At 34.7% G+C, this 20,429-nt stretch overlaps 3 protein-coding genes across 3 annotated transcripts in view; 2 read left to right on the top strand and 1 right to left on the bottom strand.

Moving 5' to 3' along the window:
- LOC111515527 (cytochrome P450 9e2) overlaps positions 1-20,429 on the top strand; it is a 63,119-nt gene that overhangs the window by 5,621 nt on the left and 37,069 nt on the right. The window contains 1 exon segment of the mRNA XM_074179352.1: positions 1,204-1,451. Within this exon segment, the coding sequence (XP_074035453.1) occupies positions 1,204-1,451 (248 nt within the window).
- Positions 1-20,429, bottom strand: part of LOC111514100 (uncharacterized) — a 102,423-nt gene that overhangs the window by 80,273 nt on the left and 1,721 nt on the right. The window lies entirely within an intron of this gene.
- LOC111507099 (cytochrome P450 9e2) lies at positions 10,736-19,278 on the top strand. The gene is made up of 4 exons (XM_074179355.1): positions 10,736-12,792; positions 12,850-13,094; positions 17,547-18,267; positions 18,869-19,278. Exons 2-4 carry the CDS (start codon positions 13,014-13,016, stop codon positions 19,036-19,038), a joined length of 972 nt encoding a protein of 323 aa, XP_074035456.1. The 5' UTR covers positions 10,736-12,792; positions 12,850-13,013; the 3' UTR covers positions 19,039-19,278.

Below are 20,429 nucleotides of genomic sequence, written 5' to 3'. Positions count from 1 at the left end.
TTTCATGATTGAAATTTCGTGTTTTGAGTGTCGATGTGAAAGAGTGGGGAGTACTGGATGGTACCTGTGAAGTCATCAGGAGTTCAGATCCCATCGTTATTATTATGAAATTTATATTTTGACACGGGAGCCAACAACGAAAAAATCGTCGAAACTTTTTCGTAGAGTTCCATGTTAAACAAATGAGGTAATATTTCACGATGGCTTCGGTAGTTTAAAAGATATTCCAGTTTTTATATGATGATATATTACTTATGATGCACTGTTTGGAACCTTTGGTGTAGTAATGAATATTACTGGGGTTTTTTCCCAACACCAAATCGTTATTTTCAACACCTCTATTACCGAAGTTTTTTCCCAACACCAAATCGTTATTTTTAACAAGGTGTTAAAAATAACGATTTGGTGTTGGGAAATCGTTATTTTTAACACCTTGTTAAAAATAACGATTTAGTGTTGGGAAAAAACTCCAGTAACATTGATGATATATTATCTCAATTATAAATGAAATGTCATTTCCAAGATAATTCCTGAAAGTAAAACATGCAGTAAATGAACGTAATGATGATGCAAATGACGAAATAAAAAAGTTAAATTTCAAAATGAAGTGTGACGCATTTTGTCGTACTCCCAGGAGGAATATTGGAAAATATTGCCCTTTCAGTTCAGAAAAGGCTCGCAATAGCTCGAAACTTCTTATTTTCCAGATTGAGCAGATGATTAGAAAACAACTATATATAATTATCTATCAAAATTCATTCCTCTTCAGCTGTTGCCAGTGATTTCGTTCGCGAGGACTACTATTTTTGATACCAAAAAGTCAACCTGAATTTTTTTTCATTTACGAAGAAATCGTTTTACGAACTATAAATATTGTCAATTATCCCCATCCACAGTTTTTTCTGATTAATTATTTGTTTTTTAAATTAACGTAATGAATACTTATATAGAACAATATCAGGTGAAGCTCACCCGAATATATTACCAAAAATCTCACCAAAACCAGACAAAAATTCCAAAAATCCTTATTTTGGGTTCTATTGCGGTTATTGAGAATCCTAAAAATAGTGTTTCGTAAATGTCACCCATGTGCAGTTATAATTGCATAATAAGTAACGATGATTAAATAAAACAAATGGACAAATCATAAAATTCATTATTATCGTTCTATAAATAGCAACTTTCTGATTCATATTTTTCCAGATATTATGGAAGTTACCAGTTCCTGAATCCATCTCTATTCGTGACAGATCTCGATCTCATAAAGCAAATAACTGTTAAAGACTTCGAATACTTTCCAGATCATTTCTCGTTTGTTAACCGGAAATCCGATCCAATCCTAGGGCAGAATCTATTTGCTTTGGAAGGGGAACGATGGAAGGATATGAGATCGACCCTATCACCAGCTTTCACCAGTTCCAAAATGAAGGCAATGTACACATTGATACAAGGTAAATATTCAACATATGACAGTGGAACTGAAATATATGTGTAAGTAGTATGGAGTGGTTAAGTTAAACAAGTTGTTGATTACCTCAGATTGAATAACAATTTCTAAATTCAAAATAATAATATATTTTATTGAATATTGAAATTGAATTCAGTTCGTAGCCAGTTGATCAGTGTTACTTCTGAATTCTAAATATTTCAAATGAATTATCTTCGTTGGACGTAAGTTCTGTACTTTCTATAGTTCTTCAAAAGCTTTGGTTCGAAGATAAAAATTGATAGATGACTTGTATGAGGCATTCAATATTTTAATTATTAGATTTACCTGACTATTACATAAGGATACATTTTAAAATTAATTTAAGACTAGATAAGGCAATATTGTGAAATTAATTGTATACAGGGTGTAACTAAATATGTGTAAAACATTCAAGGAAGCGATTCCTCTTCGAAAAGAAGATAGGATCTTTCATATAAAGAAATTTCACTGGAGCATCTCTTGTTAAGATACAGCCCGTTGAAGGGGGTACTTAAAATTTGTATCACAATTTTTATGTACGTTTTGTTCTACCAAAAAGACACTTAGCCAGTAATTTATTTGGTTTACCCCATGGTTGTAAAGGGTGGAAAACGTATTTCCAATGTAACTTTCCGTCTTATTATTTGTTTACCATTTAAAAATTTAATTCGGATAGCCTGTTTCATTCTGAATAAAAAATGTCTATTGAGTTTTTTGCCCAAAATAAACCAGTTCGCAGCAAAAAATTATTTTAGCAACAACTACAGAGATACATCGTCATAAATGCGAAAATACGTAACTAATCTATCCATTAGGTCGCTATTAGCGATAGTGACAATTAAATTTGTATGACGCTGTCAGTTTGTGAATTTTCGAAATTGAATTAATACTAATTGTGTGTTGTTGTTCCGTTCTTGATTTGTTACTTTAATAATTCACTTGTTATTGAAATGGCATACACAAATGAGGAAATGGCTGATATGCATTACGTTTACGGTCTCTCGCAGGTGAATGGATTAGAAGCTTCTAGTAAATATGCTGAAATGTATCCTCAACGGCAGCATCTTTCACATAGAATATTTGCTCGACTTCATCAATGATTACGAGAATATGGTTCATTCGACAAAAGAACGCAGGATTGTGGTCGCCATCGAGAAGTACGAATACCACAGCTTGAGGAAGCAGTACTTAATTTGATTGAAGAACAACCTACTACCAGTACTAGAAAGATTGCTTTCCAGCTAAATGTTGATCATGTGACGGTATTTCTAGTTTTGAAAGAATAACTCTTATACCCTTACCATTTGCAACGAGTACAGGCACTGTTACCGCGAGACTTTCCGAACCGTTTTGAATTTTACAATTGGATACTGGAAATGATTAGAAGGAATTGTGACTTTCTGAAGACGATAGAATTCACAGAAGAATGTAGTTTTTCTCGGAACAAGATTATTAATTTTCATAATTACCACATATGGGCTGATGAAAACCCTCACGCTATTGTCGGAACTAACCATCAAGAACAGTTTTCTCTTAACGTGTGGCTTGGAGTTATTGGGGATGATTCAATTGGGCCTCATTTTCTACCTCCTCGAAAAAATGGTGAGGCATACGTTCAATTTTTAAGAGAAGTGCATCCAGTACTGCTGGAGAAAGTTCTTTTGGGCGTCAGAAGGGATATGTTTTTTATGCATGATGGGGCTCCCGCCCATTTTAGTCAAGTAGCACGTCACCATTCAACTGAAACATATCCAAATCAGTGGATAGGTCGAGGAGGACTGTTTTGTTTATGGTTTATATACCATAAACAAAACATGGTCCTTCTATGCCGAATGTAATCAGTTTCATAAAAATACGTTTGATTCGTGAATATTCTTGTGAATTCTGCCTCCATGCTGTTTGCTGTTCCCGGTTGCCGGCCGAAAATGGAATCCTAGGAAACATACAGGTGTGTTCGTTCCTTTTTCTCATATAATAATCCTTATACTATCCTTTCTTCAATGAGTGTTGATTAGGGGGTTTTGGAAGATTGAAGAAATCCCCTATAAACAAGCATATTCTTCGGAAGAATCATTCTGCGAAGATACTGTTCGAGATGAGTCAGGTCGCTTTGTAGTGAGTCTACCTTTCAAAGAGCCTACAAACAAATTGGGCGATTCCCTCAAAATCGCAGAAAAACGTTTTTTCTCATTAGAACGAAAATTAAATAAAAATGAAAATCTGAAGATTCCGTACGTCAATTTTATGAAGGAATATCTCGCACTCGGCCATATGTCACGTCTAAACGAAATTTCTAATGATGGGTTTTATCTTCCTCATCATTGTGTTGTTAAAGATAGTAGTACTACTTCTAAAATACGCGTTGTATTTGATGGATCTTCGAAGTCTACGTCTGGTTTTTCTCTTAATGATATTTTGGCTGCAGGTCCTACTATTCAAGATGATTTAATTTCAATCATCCTGAGATTTCGTATTCACAATGTAGTACTTGCTGGTGACATTGAAAAAATGTATAGACAAGTTCTTGTAAAAAAAGAAGAAAGGTCTTTTCAAAAAATTCTATGGCGTTCGCATCCTTCAGAATCCTTATCAGCTTATGAGCTAAATACAGCTACTTACGGTACAACTTCTGCTAGTTTTTTATGCATACGTGCATTACATGAAGTAGCATTCAATGTTGAACATGAAAATCCCAAAATAAGTTCCATTATCCTACGAGATTTTTATGTAGATGATCTACTTACTGGTGGTAGTACTTTAGAAGAGGTTTCGCATATAAAAACTCAAATAGTTCAAATACTTTCAAAATATGGTTTTATGATCAGAAAATGGGTTTCCAACATTCCTGCGGTCATGTCCGAGGACACAATGCGAGATATTATTACCGTTGGTAACCATGATCTCGGTAAGATATTAGGATTTGCTTGGAATCCCAACACAGATGTCTTAACATATTCCATAAGAGCTGGAACTGTCGCAGAAAATATAACTAAGCGAAATATTCTTAGTTATTCTGCCCAAATCTTCGATCCGTTAGGTCTACTATCTCCTATCACGATAGTTGCTAAAATTATAATGCAGAAACTCTGGAGTTTGCACGCTTCTTGGGATGAATCCGTCCCATTAGACATTCGATCAATGTGGTTGACGTTCAAAATGGACTTGAATGAATTAAGCGAAATTCAAATTCCCAGACATGTTATCTCTCCGAGCAATAAAGGTATCGAACTACATGGTTTCTCGGACGCTTCTCAAACGGCTTATGCTGCTTGTATATACGTGAGATCTTCAGATAGGTCCGAGCGTTTTCGATGTCGTTTGCTTTATTCAAAAACCCGAGTGGCACCTCTTAAAACACTTACAATACCACGACTTGAATTATGTGCCGCATTACTTTTGGCTGAACTGATGAATAAGGTCAAATTAGCTATAATTTCAACATCTGTAAAAATTGAGAACATTAATTTTTGGAGTGATTCTTCAATAACATTATCGTGGATAAGGGACCACCCAACACTTGGAAGGTATTTGTCGCTAATCGAGTTGCTCGAATTCAAGAATTGTCCAATCCTTCAAATTGGAAGAATGTCAATACTCGCGATAATCCGGCAGACCTTCCTTCCAGAGGAACTTCTGCCACGACCTTGATAAATTCCAAACTATGGTGGTCCGGCCCTGAATGGCTCGCGTCATTTCGTGATGAGTGGCCTAAAAATTTACATTTTACGATTCCTACCACGGAAATGCCTGAAATTCGCTCGACTACCTTGATTTCCATCACTAGCAAAACACACGATTTTTCCAAATTTCCGGAATTAAACAAATTTTCGACCTTGAATAAACTCAAACGTGTCTTTGCCTATATAATTAGATTTGTTGATAATGTCAAAGTTGAAAATTTCAGAAAAACTGGCCCTCTTTCCCCAGAAGAATTAAATAACTCAATTAAAAAATTAACTCGATTAGCACAATCTGAAATTTTTGCTGTTGAAATAAACCAGTTAACTTCATTCGGACATGTGAATAATAAAAGCCCTTTATTGAATCTCAATCCTTTTTTGGATGAATGCGGCATTATCAGAGTGGGTGGAAGATTAAAACATTCTAATTTCGACCTCAATAAAAAACATCCTGCTGTTTTACCTAAATCGCACAGGCTTACGGTTTTGATCGCTCGTGACGAGCATGTAAAACGTCTTCACGCAGGACCTCAAGCTTTATTGGTATCCTTAAGAGACTGTTTTTGGCCAATATCAGGACGTTGTCTCGTACGCAAGGTGGTACACGAATGCATGAAGTGTCACAGATTTAGAGCAAATAATATAAAAAATATAATGGGTGATCTACCCAAGGATAGGCTTACTCCAGCTCGACCCTTTACGGTAACAGGTGTAGATTATTGTGGTCCATTTCCTATTAGAGATAAAAAGATTCGAAATTATAAAGTGACTAATTCTTACATTTGCCTATTCATATGTTTCGCAACCAAGGCCATGCATTTGGAAGTTGTAAGTGATCTATCCACTGAATGTTTTATTGCTGCACTTAGACGATTCGTTGCAAGGCAAGGGTTGTGTTCTAAAATTGTATCTCATAACGGCAGTAACTTTGTGGGAGCTAATGCTCAATTAAAGACTTTTCTTAAAGAATCATATGAGACTATCGCAACCAAATTGAGTCAAGATGGTATACTTTGGAGTTTCATACCTCCGAAAGCTCCTAATTTTGGTGGTCTGTGGGAGTCAGGTGTAAAATCAGTAAAACATCATTTGAAAAGAGTTGTTGGTGATACCATTTTAACTTATGAAGAGTTTTTGACCTTCGTCACACAAATTGAAGCATGTCTCAATAGTAGACCTCTTTGTGCTTTATCCAACGATCCTAATGATCCCTCACCTTTGACCCCAGCACACTTGTAGATTGGCGATAAGTTGACTTCAGTTCCCGACCATGACTGGTCTGCAACCCCAGTGAATCGACTGAGTCGTTATCAACATCTTCAGAAGATGCTCCAGCATTTTTGGTCCAGGTGGACCAAAGAATACGTAGCTAGTTTACAAACTCGCAAGAAATGGAAGGAGAGACATCCCCAATTGTTGAAGATTGGATCCTTGGTGCTTGTGAAAGAGGACAGACTTCCTCCTTCAAGGTGGCTTATGGGTAGAGTCATCAAAGTGTTTCCCGGTTCCGATGGAGTGATTCGTACCGCATCCATAAAAACTGTTAATGGTGTTTATCAACGTCCTACTTGCAAACTTTGTGTTCTTCCCATTTCAGACAATGACATTACGCCAGATGAAAGTATCAATTGAAAACCTGGAGGTTTTCAAAGGGGGCGGCATGTTACGTCAAATGTGCCTATATTCATGGGACTATCGTGTTGTCTAGTCGCACCCGACTAATAAATTCTAAGAACTCGATCGTCACAGCCCTTGCCAAGTACCCGAGTTTCAAGAACAAGTAGGGTTTTGTACCTGAAGGCAGATAGTTATTTTGTTATCTTAAATCACTATTACTTGAGTTGTCTAGATGGAAACATGTAATATGTTTCATTACATTATTTTCAATATATTGCGTTTTTATTCAAAAAGAACATAATTATGGTATAAAAACCATAAACAAAACAAGGACCACAGAACTCCAAATCTCAATCCTCTCGATTTCTCTATTTGGGGCCATTTACACCATTTGGTTTATCGTACTCCTGTTTGCGATGTAGAAGACTTAAGAAACCGCATCATCGATACGTGCAGGGTAATCATAGAGAATCCAAGAATATTTGAGCGAATACGTGGCTCATTGCGCCGACGTCTAGACGCATGCGTAATGTCTGAAGGTAGACATATTGAACATTTACTATGATTTCTACACGTTGTGTGTTTTGTTATTAATAAATTAGTTTTGTTTATTACCCTTTAATCGTTTGATGCAGGTACTAACTACAAAATAACAATAAATCCAGTTCCCATTTATGACGACGTATCTCTGTAGTTGTTCGTAAAATAATTTTTTGCTGCGAACTGATTCATTTTGGGCAAAAAACCCAATGGTACAGGCTATCGGAAATAAATTTTTAAATGTTGAACAAATAATAAGACAAAAAGTTACATTGGAAATAAATTTTAAGAATTGCGTTTTCCACCCCTTACAACCATGGGGTCCAAATAAATTACTGGCTAAGTGTCTTTTTGGTAGTACAAAACGTCAGGTTAATTTCAATATTGTAACTTTTTCAGAGCTTGTAAAAAATTGCTTTATAAATTTTCTGTACCCCCTTCAAGGGGCTGTATCTCAACAAGGGATGATCCAATGAAGTTTCTTTATATGAAAGATCCTATCTTTTTTTCGACGAGGAATCACCTCCTTAAATATTTTACACTTATTCAGTTACACCCTGTATAACTTATAACATTTCAATCATTAGATTCATCTGACTATTACATAAGGGCACATTGTAAAATTAATTTCAGACTGGTAGATAAGGCAATAATGTGAAATTAATTCATGACACTTAAGTTGCAGGTACCTAGAAGAGATATCTTCAGTAAAAATAAGAATAACTTTGTAAGTATGATTAGTTTGATCTTCCTCCTGAAGATGATCGAAATACGTGTTGAGGTATTAAAATAATGGTTTGTTGTTGGTGAAAAACTCCAGTAATATTCATCAACGACTTACCATCAGTATTAAATTATACTGAGGGTGTTTTGTTCGCTGATGATTTTAAATTTTATGGGAGAATACAAACTGTTAGAGACTGTAGATTATTGCAGAAAGGTTTAAATAGCATTTTTGAATGGAGTATAAAAAATAAACTGTATTTTAATATTAAAAAATGTAGTATTTTGTCTATTACGGGATTAAAGGAACCTGTTATGTTCGAGTACAGAATTAATGAAAAGGCCCTAAACCGGTGTTCTGAGGTAAAGGATTTGGGAATTACTTATGACCATCTACTGTCCTTTCTACACATATTAAAAATATAGCTAAGTCTGCAAACCGACTGTTAGGTTATTTGATTAGACAATCATTTAATTTTACCAATATACATTCCCTCAAAATTTTGTATTATAGTTTAGTAAGGCCGAAACTAGAATTTGGTGCAATAATTTGGCATGGAGAATACCAGACTACATTTTCCTTGCTAGAAAAAATTCAAAACAAGTTTCTAAGATACCTGTATTATAAAAAGCATCATGTATATCCCGATTATAATGTAGTTAGAACTACCCATCTGAGACATGAATTTAAAATTTTTACTTTGGAAGATCGAAGAGTGCTTAACATTTTGCTGTTTTTGTTTAAAATTATTAATAATAAGATTAATTCACCAACGTTACTTTCTTTACTGCGATTTAATGTGCCTCCAAGGAGAATGCGCTCTTCTGTCACATTTAATATCCCTGTTTTACATAGAACTACTAGAGCTCCTCTTGCAACCATGTGTCGACTAGCAAATTATTATAACACACTCATTGATCTGGATTGGTCAATAACTCAAAATATGTTTAGAAACATTATAATCAAACAAATTATCAATTTATCATCATAATGTTAACTCATAATCACTACTCAAATAGTTTCTCTTATTTGTTGAATCGAAACTAATATTGTAAGAAATCATAGTGTTAAGTTCACGTCTACTTTTTTTTCATTTATAACTCTTGTAAATTAATTTAAATTATTTGTAATATTATATATATATATATATATATATATATATATATATATATAATAATATATATATATATATATATATAAATAAATAAATTACCACACCAAAGTCCAAACAATGCATCACAAATATGCCATTTGAGTAGGCCAAATGAAAATCCACTCATTTAGTACGTATCGAATTAGCTCTTACTAGTATTCACTTATGAAGCTTGACGGTTTTACAAAATAGACAGCTAATTAGAAGGAAAACCCATATTGAACGTTCCTTTCAATCTTGGCTTCATTCGTCATGGTTGAAGAAAAACAGGTGTCACAGTTTTGTAAACCATTCAGTGAAAAGTTCACAATAAAGTGTTGCGAGTATTTTAAATCATTTGATTTTTACTGTGAACTTTTTGCAATAGACTTCAATACCGATGCCTTTTGGAACAGTGCATGATGAGATTCATAAAATCAGCTGATTTGAACACCTACATTCTATTAAGATATTTTGAAAGTTTTATCCGTTTTCATATCATTTGTTTCTGTTGCTCCATATCTCAATGAATATTTATTCTTATGTATCGTTGTATATATCGATCGGTAGAGAATTTAAGCTGTTATTTTTTTAATGTTTTGCCTTTTCGCAGCTCATCACTATTTGATGTCCTTAAGCGATTATCGTCCATTTTTACTCTATAAACTCAAATCGATTCCAAACGTAGCCGAAACAATCCGAAAAATCAAACAGGCAGTTGGCAATGATGGCGTTATCACAACTAGTGGACGGGATGGCGGAAGAACTGGATATTAGCTCCCATGCGATTTTTTATGGTTTGAAATGTCTATAAGAGGCCAAGAAGTTCAAGAAGAAGGTGCCTTACGGTTTGAAATATCGACAGACATTGTCACGTTCCGTGGTCTATTCATCTCTGCTTTCGCGAAACCAAAACGATGTTTGTTGGATCGAATAGTCACGTGTGATGGAAAGTATGTCCTCTATGAAAACACCTAGGCTCTTCTCAAAGGTGAAAACACACTAAAAAAGACCATGGTTACTATATGGTGGTCAGCACTATAACTTTCTGCAACTGGGTCAAACCATCGACGGCAATCGACGGAATGTCTGGTCAGCAGAAAAGGTCCGATCCTGCTCCATGACAATGCTCATCCAGAATGTTTCAAAAATCACGATTCAAAAATTAAAAAAAAATTAGCATCATACTATACTACCTAGACCTCTCAATATCAGACTACCAGCTTTTCAAGCACTTCTATAGCGAAAAAATGAGAAATAAAACTTCCTTTGTTTTTACACCACTTGAATTTGCAACTAACGTTACTGCCGTTTTGTCCTATAAGGATATTTTCAAACAAATTTGTAACGTTAGTTACAAATACAAGTGACATAAAAACATAGGAAGTTTTATTTCTTATTTTTCATGATGATACCCTACCACGTAGTAACGGTTAAATCCATCAATTCACTTCACCTGTGCATTTTTTCAATGTCCCCCTCCTTTTTTTTATCGGGTCAACTCAAAAAATTGAAATAATGAAATTAATGCATGGATACTTTATTTTGAAGTGAAATTGACAAATGGAATTTTCAACATTTCATCTGGGGAAAAAAATTGAATGGAAAAGGAGGTCTTGTGACACATCATTTTGAAGGTCCTGACGAATACTTCACAACCATAGAATATGAAGTCAATATCCTCACCTACTACAAAATGGCGAAACATGTAATAATTTCCTGAAGACAAACACATTAATATCGATATTTCTAGAGATATTCCTCTTTATCTGCCTTATGGTATGAGATTTGTTAAGTTATTTTTTGTTTATAAAAACGACAAAAAATGTCAGTACAACAACATTGTTCAGTTAGTATATTCTCATTTAGTTTTCGGTTTTACTAGTAGAAAGGTACCACGTCAACAATCTCTAAAATGGTGAATTCTCGCCCATTGGAAAACAAAAATTGAAGCGATTTTTATGCGACGCGTAACTTTCACGATACCGAAAGGATTTTCAATGAACGTTTTTCGAATCATCCTATCTGTAGAAAATATTTGAGGGAATTTGTATCCAAATTCACAACTACCGGTAGTGTACATAACAAAAAGCCCCTAGGTCATCCGTCCATTCCGGAAGAACAGCAAGTGCAAATAATTGGTGAGATGGGAGTAAACCTTGAATAGTCTTACCTGTTCCGTCGCGAATTTTTGTGAGGTGTCTCCTTCTACTGTGTGGAGACTTTTGAAGAGGAATAGGTATCATCCATACAAAATTATAATGGTACACCAATTAACTAAAGATGACCTTGATCAAAGAACAGAATTCTGCGACATCATGACGGAAACCATTGTGAGGCATCCTACATATCTCCACAATATTTGTTTCAGTGACGAATGTTTATTTTTTTAAACGGCAATGTTCACAGACAAAATTGCCTTTATTGAAGTGACACCAACCCTCACATTTTTCGGGAAACATATCCAATATCCAGAAAAATTTAACGTTTGGGCAGGAATATTGGGAAACCATATTGTAGGACCTCTATTTATTGATCAAAATTCAACAGGGGGATTATAGTTGAATATGTTTGAAACTACTGTTAACCCTCTCATTACTGAAATCGTCGAAGCGAATCCTAATGAATTCGATATGGATATTGTAAGATGGAGCACCACCGCATCACTCCAGTAAGAAACTATTTGGATACTGCTTTTTTTGGTCGATAGGATTGGCCGTCTAGATCCTACAGAATGGCCAGCCCGCTCACCAGATTTGACACCTTTGGACTGTTTGATGGGGTTATTTGTAGCAAAAGGTGTACGAAACTGAACCTGCTTCAATATCGGATATACGGCAGAGAATTATAAATAATTGTAGAGATATTGACGTTACTGTGTTCGAAAATGTTAGGCGTGAAATATCGGATAGGCTGTTCATATGTCAAGAAGTTCAAGACAACCATTTCGAGCATCTTCTGAACTGACCTCAAGCTCATATCATGTAGTTTAATATCAATGTATTCAGGCAATTTTCAAAAGTTCCGCCATTTTGTAGTAGTTGAAGATATTGACATTATATTCTAGGGATGTGTCACCGGACCCCCTTTCCATTTATTTTTTTTTCCCAGATCTAGAAAGTTTCATCTGTCAATTTCACCGCAAAATGAAGTATTCACGCATTAATTTCATTACCCCAAATTTCAATTTTTTGAGTTGACCCGTTGAAAAAATTAAAGGGGGGGAGACATTATAGAAAAGCACTGTATACCTTTCTTACCGGTAGAATATTCGTCAATCCGAACCAGGTAAAATGAGGTTTCGTCTACTTCATGGAATTCCGAGCAAACACTTTTCATGCAGACGGAATTAATTAACTTGTGTTAGGTTGGCAAAAATGCACTGATTTAAATTGCGCTTATTTATATTGCAAAGAATGACTATTCACTGAGATATTACAGTTTGAAGTAGACTCATCGAAACGGGTGAAACTTTCGAAATAACCAAAACTTGAATATTGTAACTGTTACTGAGATTGAATGCTGAAGACTCAAGAAAAGTATTGTAGTTCTGGTGTTTAAAAACAGTGCTGGTTTTGGACGTTTAACCTGACAATTTATTCATTTTTGAAGGTTGACCACAATAGTTCAGGTGATAATATGATTAATTGTAATATTACACTTTGCTCATTGATTTTTTTTATTCTAGAAACAGCAGAATCATTCACAGATCACTTCTATAACCAACCTGAGAATACAATAGAATTAGAAATAAAAGAAGCTTATTCTAAATTTACCAACGATATAATAGCTACTTGTGCCTTTGGCGTGCAATGCAACTCCCTCAAAAATGATAAAAATGATTTTTTTACTATGGGTTCAAGAATGACGAAGCCAACAGGATTTAATGTCATCAAAGGAATTTTAGCAGCTTTCTTCCCACATGTATTTGAGGTTTGTTGATAGTTTAATAAACGAACATTCATCGACCTGGAATCTCAATAGGTGAAATTGAAACCATTAGCGTAAAATAATAATAATAATAATAATATCGTCTTAATATTGAATTTATTGGAACTATTCGTTTCCCACCCTCAGACTCATACAAGCTAATAAGCCTGATGTAGTCCTTCTCGACACCAGACCAAAACGATATTTGTCGTGGAGTTTTCAGCTCCTGGCGAGACGAATATCGTCAGAAAAGAGGAGGAAAAACGGATAAAATATCGAGATTTTCTCTTCGAACTCCGCAGACTCTATTCAGATCACTCTGTCAAGATGGTTGTTCTGATTATTGGAGTCCTTGGTGAAATGATGTCCTCTCTACCCTCGAATCTTGAAATCATACCTGCTTGCCGCACTAAGGCAGACATCTCAGCCGCACAGATGCAGTAGGCTGTCATTCTTGGCTCACTGCGCTTGCTCAGGGCACATGATTTTCGGACCCAATGATCACTTACTCCACGGTGTGGGGAGTGGTCATCGGTTGATAATGCTGGCGCGCCCTCCTGAATGTATCGGGGCTTCGGGGGATAAGGCCTGACCAGCGCACACCACGGTAAAAAAAATAATATCTTCTTATTATCTTGTAATACATTTGAAGCAAATTATTCAGGAACAGTTCATTTATTATATGAAGATAAAAGGCGATGTTCAATTTACATGATAACACGTCATCATTCAATTGCTCTTCCACTTAACCTCATCTTCCACTTAACCTCACAATGAATCTAATGAAAATACTTCTTCCATATCAGAAATATAGCACTCTTTCGATTTGTGTATTGCTAACCAAGTTAGCATCATAATTCAGCTAACGAAACGCGCGTCGACAGACAGTCTTCCAGTTCTTTATTACATAACTTTACACGCGTTCTGTCGTTCTTACCATTGTTTCTCACATCGTTCGTAATGATTCATCGTTGCATTCAGTACAATCTGGAGACTCGATCATAGACTCTGGCTGCACAACTCTACCGAAAAATAGTCGAAATTCAAATTCACTTGAATTGTTTCTATCAAATATAAAGTTTCCATAAAATGTATATTTCCTTTTTCATTAACAATTTCAATTTTGTCATCTCCAACATTTTTTAGAATAAATTCATTGAAAGAGTAATCAGAGCAGCACAATTTTCATCAGCATTTAGTCTGAGAAGTACCTGCACGGTTATACTGTACCATACCGCTATTTGAAAGACAATGACAAGACATTTTGCGAGTTTGAGGAAAAATGGAAGCATCAGAATGGTAAAAAGCATTAATTAATGGAAATATAAGATCTAAGCAATGAAATAGATTATGTCCAGTTAACTAGTTTAGTAACCCAATAATTCGAGAATTTGAAAATTCGGCAAGAAAACAATTGTTTTTTAAGAAAAAATTGAGCCTCTTACCCAAACAATCTTTCTTCAAAAATATATTACATATATTTGAGGTTTTCAGTAAAAGGTTCAAAGATATTTATGTTAGACTGATGTCGAGCATGAAATTAATTGAAACCATGTAACTTTGGGAACCTGGCAATCAATTTTTTTAATAGATGCCCAATGAGATTAGAAACTGAATTTGAGCTTTCCAGTTGGAAACTCCATTTGATACGACATTCCGATACTCGATACCAAGTCATGTCACATGCGGTAGCATATAACTAGATGGTCCAATTTCATATTCATTGCATGATTATGGACAAACTTTGAACTGCTAACGATAGAAACACCACGATAATATTTGGAACCACTTCCAAGAGATTCGTTTATGACAAAACTTACGGCACTCTTCCTTTCTTCCTGTCTTCTGAACATAAGTTTTCTGGTTTCATCGGAAACGTGAACTTTTCTCCAGTCATTGATGATTCAATATCCACTCATTGTCGAATAGTGAATTTGAGTTTGTGCTCTCATGTTCCAGACCTGTCAGATGCTGAGTACGATTCACTATTTTACACTCTCAAACTCTCTCAAGTCTCAAAAGTCTGCATAAGATACATTTTTAGTCTGACATTCACTCTTTGATTTTGAATTGAACTGCATTTTCGAAATCACCCTAAAAAATTGGATCTCATTGCCTGTTTGATTTTTCAACTATCATTTTGTTTGGAAGACAAGAATAATTGTAACTACTTACTTTCTATGGAGCCGTAAATTATCCATACTCCATTTTTAGTTTCATTTCCATACACCTGTATATTTTATACTTCATACTTTCCATACATGGAGAAAAAAAGTTGTTTCATTCATTTTGTCCCATTTTAAAATTTGTTGGATTTTAGTTTACCCAATATATTGAAGGCAAGATAAAGTCAAGTGACCATAACATGGTGGATTAAACGTTTTTTGGCTACTTGAATATGAAAAAAATATTATATTTTTACTGATTTCCTTTCACCTAGTGATAGTTTATATGCTACTATGAATGAAAACTGATGTCAGCTTGCTGTATCTCAGTGGAAAGTTTGTCAGCTGGTACCTTGAAGGGTGTAACGCAGCAGCATCTATCACCTACGAAATCTCATCAGCTGACGACTTTTTTTTTCGACTAACAGCTAGCTGATTCATTTCATTACTTACTATGACATGTTAACAATGATTCTTATGAATTTTTATTCAGGAGGAAATCACGTTTCTTAAGATCTTCGGCAGTATGCTTAATTTAAGTGTTTTGATAACAAATATGAAGTTTAATAGTGGAGCAAATGTTGGTATGATAAATTCAGTGATGAATGATTTATTGCAGCATAATTTTTCATTTGACTTTTATTTCAATGAGCTGAATGAAAATCGTTTCATTCTCGCTTTGGCTTGAGTCACTTTCATCTCTCTCTAATTCACTGTCAGAGTCGCTTTCAAAGTTACATGCGATCATGTCTTCATTATCATCATCTGAGAAATGAAGGAAAGAAAAATTATTGGTACGCGTGTATAGTAGAACATGATCAGTATGAAAAAAGGAGTCATGCCTTTTTCAGGCTGAATGGTTTTGTCCTCAATCGACGTTGGTAACTGAGTCCCGAAAAATCAATCAAATTTGAATCTGTTATTAATTTCTAGCCAACCATAGTCTGAAAATTCTTTAATTGTCGAATCTTTAAGGTTTGCGTGAGACCAAATTTGCGCAATGTAACACGCCCTTAAATATTGCTTGTACAGTTCTGATCCGCATGGTGGCAGAGAAGAACCTTCAGTACCTTTTATTGGACAACTTAAATTCATCATTATTGTCCAAAGTTTTTTGGAACAATGCAACCCTAGCGTCGTTTATGTATTTTAATCGATTAAGGCCATACATCTGACAAGATGTCTCTGACATTTGTACAAACACTCCGCAGTAGCTTCAGATTTTGACATTTTCGAAAATGGACGCTTTATAACTTTTCTAGAAAATGAAGCCCGTATATTTAGGTCTATTTCACGTAAATAATGTGAACTACAGATTATTTTTCAATCCCCTTTTCCTTCTTGGGCCCAGGTCTTACTTACTTGCTGTTCTGACTTTTTTACACCTATTAGTTAATACGGTGATCTTTCTTCTCACTTCAATGACCAATCAGACTCCCTCCCTAACTAGGTAAAATAATTTATTGTAAAATTATATTCATTACATTTTGAACCTTCTAAAAGTACAGTTAGAATGAACCTTGTCTTTTGTATAATACAATTAGCCTGTTATTCATCTCATGTCACTTTTCCACAAGATTCGATACAATTCTTTATACTCACGATGAAATAATCGTCGGTCAAAACAAATATAGTACTGGGAATAGAAAGCCCTCTCACTTTTTTTTGATGGCCGCATTGATATGCGGCTAATTTATCAATTAATTTTGGAAAAACCCATTCGGATAGTGCTATTTCACTGAAATCCATCTGGAGAATGTAATTTCAATCCACAATCTAGCTGCAATGTGAAAAGTGCTTAGGTATCTAAAGTTTCAATCTGCGAAAAAGAAATAACTCAAAAAACGTGATTTGTTACAGCATAAACATTTATAGGATTGTTGAAATGCTATAATAAATAATGAAAAAAATCAGCTAACTATTAGAGAAAAATTGTCAACTGGAAGGTGATAGATGTTTCTGCGTTACAAGATACCAGCTGACACCTACTTTCCACTGAGGTATAGCAAGCTGACAATAATCTTCATTAACAGAAGCATAATAACTATCACCTGGTAAATTTTCAGTTGAGAGGAAATCATTGAAGATATTAATATTCAAGCAGCCAGCAAACATATACTCCACCTGGCAGTTTTAGACTTTTTCGGCGTAGTCTCATGATTGCAGATTTGATTCCTAAACGAGACTAGAACAAATTTCAAATATGAGATTTCGTGCGACAATTCATCGTTTCCACAATATTAACACTTCTAATGATCCATGCAAAAATTAATATTAACACCACTTTTAGTTTTTCAGAATACCGATATTTCCGTCGTTTGTGACGAAATTCTTCCAGGATTTAATCAAAGAAACGATATCAGTTAGGGAAAAAAATAATATCATCCGCCCAGATATGATTCATCTTCTAATGGAAGCCAGGAAAGGAAGGCTTCAACACGAAACTATATCTAGCTTCTATCAAGATACCGGATTTGCCACAGTGGAAGAATCTTCTTTAGGAAAATCAGGAAAAAAAATGGAGTTAACCGACGATCTGATCACAGCTCAGGCTCTGGTTTTCTTTTTTGCCGGATTCGATACCAGTTCAACACTTCTATCTTTCTTGTCGTATCACTTGGCAGTTGATCAGAAAATTCAAACAACCCTACAGAAAGAAATTGACAACGTTACAAAGCTAGGAGACGGCAGAGTGTCCTACGAAGAACTATTGAAGATGAAATATTTGGATCAGGTTATATCGGAAACTCTCAGAAGATACCCACCGGGTTTTATGCTAACCAGAATATGTGTGAAAGATTACAAAATTGAAGCGAAAAGAAACGATGAGGTAGATTTTGTTCTTGACAAAGGAACCCTTGTAGGTATTCCAGTTGCTGGTATTCACTTAGATCCTAGATATTTTCCTGATCCTGAAAAGTTTGATCCCGATCGATTTGGTGATGAAAATAAAGCTAATATTATTCCTGGAAGTTTTTTGCCATTTGGAAGTGGACCACGCAATTGTATAGGTTAGTGATATTTCATTATTACTTTCGACTTGAGAATAATAATTATTAGCATTCGACATAGGAGAAGGCCTGAATTAGAACAAGAAAATGAACACTACTGTGGAAAGAAAATTCATTTTTTCATGCAGTTCATTCTCACAAATAATAATTTTCAAATATATTACTGAAGAATATCATAAAAACGTACACTTAATGATTCTCTGATGTATATAATAACATATCCAACTCTTCAAAATGCTAAGAACATGACCATTCTGGAACAGAAAAAGTTGTGGAATATTCAGTTGGGTAGTCATTGAGCAGTTGTTCTCAATTTTGGAAACATTCCAAACAGTTTATATCCCTTTCCTGGTTTTATTATTTCCATTTCTTTTTTCAACGATCCATCCATTTTTCAACTTGGTGAGATATCGAAAGAAAACCGATATGGAGAAAGTGCAAAAAAAAATCTAAATGACATTGTGGTCCTTGTAACTAAAATTCATCACAAGAATAAGATTGACTAAAAATTCTTCCAAATGATGGACTTAGAGAAGCGCATAAATATCTATTGCATGTTTCGTGAAATCGTATATTTTATATGAATTTTTTGTTGTTGCAGGTTCTAGATTTGCTCTATTGGAGTGTAAAACTCTTGTAGTCAGTTTATTGTCAAAATTTGACATCATTGTGATAAAGAAGACCCCTTTTCCATTACTACTCTCGAAAACATTCAATCTTGCTGGACGAGAAGGAATTTGGCTAGGTCTTAAGAAGAGGGAGAAGTTCTAAGATTATATACATCATCTCCAATTCGATCTGTGAATTATTAATTAGTTCGATCTGAAGATTAATTTAGGATTTATAATGTTTTAAAATTGATTTATGTATGTTTTTCAACTAATCTTCATCCTCTATTAGATTTGAGATTTATTATTTTAGTGATAGTAATGTTTATATTCCTTGTTACGTAGGTGCATGCGGACGTGTGTGTTTGTTGTTTGAATTCATTAAACTATTCATACATAAGTAGTCTTGAATTTTTTCTGAGAGAGGAACAAAAATCTCTCAAAAGGCTCATAATCATTTCAGTTGTGGATTGCAATCCATTTGAATGGAGTTTGACAGTTTACAAGGGCTAAGAAAGAGTTCAATGCTTAATACGTCAAGAAGTTGTTGTTACTTGAACTCAAAAAAAAATTTCATGGTATCAAATTAGCCAATGAAAAAACATATTTGAAGTAGTCCCTCGATTAGTGTGCGGATTCCTCAGAAGATAATTTGATAATTCAAACTCCACTTTCAATCAATCGAATGCTCTCTAGGTCAATGAATAGATACATCGTCTGTTCTGTTGAAATGTTCATGCAAAAACATTCTGGGTTTTGTACAGAACGAAGTCGTCACACTTTTTTCCAGATGCTGTTTGCGAGATTCATAGAAGTTTATGATGCATGATAATTTGATGGTATTCTTAAGTTATCATCTGTAGTGAGATAGTTATGCAAGTCCTTATATCTACTATCAGCCATCCGCCACGGCTCCACACGAGTGAAATGCTAATACTGAATAAATAGCTCACCAGCTTCCTAATAGGACTTTTTCATTCGCGGCTAGCGCCCAACTTGACATATTTGAAAATCTTTTTTTATTGAAGATCTACAACATACAGTGCATTTCTTTAATGTCTCCCCCTTTTACTTTTTGAAAGAGTCGACTCAAAAATTGAAATTTGGAATAATAAAATTATTACATGAATACTTTAATTTGAAGTGAAATTGACAGATGAAACTATCAATATGGCGACTGGGCGCCATCTGGGAAAAAAATTAAATGGAAAGGGGAGTCTTGTGACATCATTTTGAAGCTCCTGACGAATACTTCATAACCCTAGAATATGAAGTCAATATATTTGTTTATAAAAATGACAAAAAAAGTCAGTACGACAATGAACATCATTGTTCAGTTAGAATATTCTCATATAGTTTTCGATTTTACTAGTAGAAAGGTACCACGTTAGCAATCTCTAAAATGGCCAATTCTCGCCAATTGAACAGATTTTTATTTACGATGCGACGCGTAACTTTCAGGAGACCGAATAGATTTTCAGTGAACGTTTTCCAAATCGTCCTATCTGTAGAAAATATTTGAGGGAACTTGTATCCAAATTCACAACTACCGGT

This window comes from Leptinotarsa decemlineata, unplaced genomic scaffold (genome assembly GCF_025532065.1).
Source record: "Leptinotarsa decemlineata unplaced genomic scaffold, Ldec_3_MD MMD2_tig00005462_RagTag_RagTag, whole genome shotgun sequence".
In the NCBI taxonomy this organism is placed as follows: Eukaryota; Metazoa; Arthropoda; class Insecta; order Coleoptera; family Chrysomelidae; genus Leptinotarsa; species Leptinotarsa decemlineata.
The sequence above is the reverse complement of the archived record's forward strand: the minus strand, read 5'-3'. Positions and strand labels throughout refer to the sequence as shown.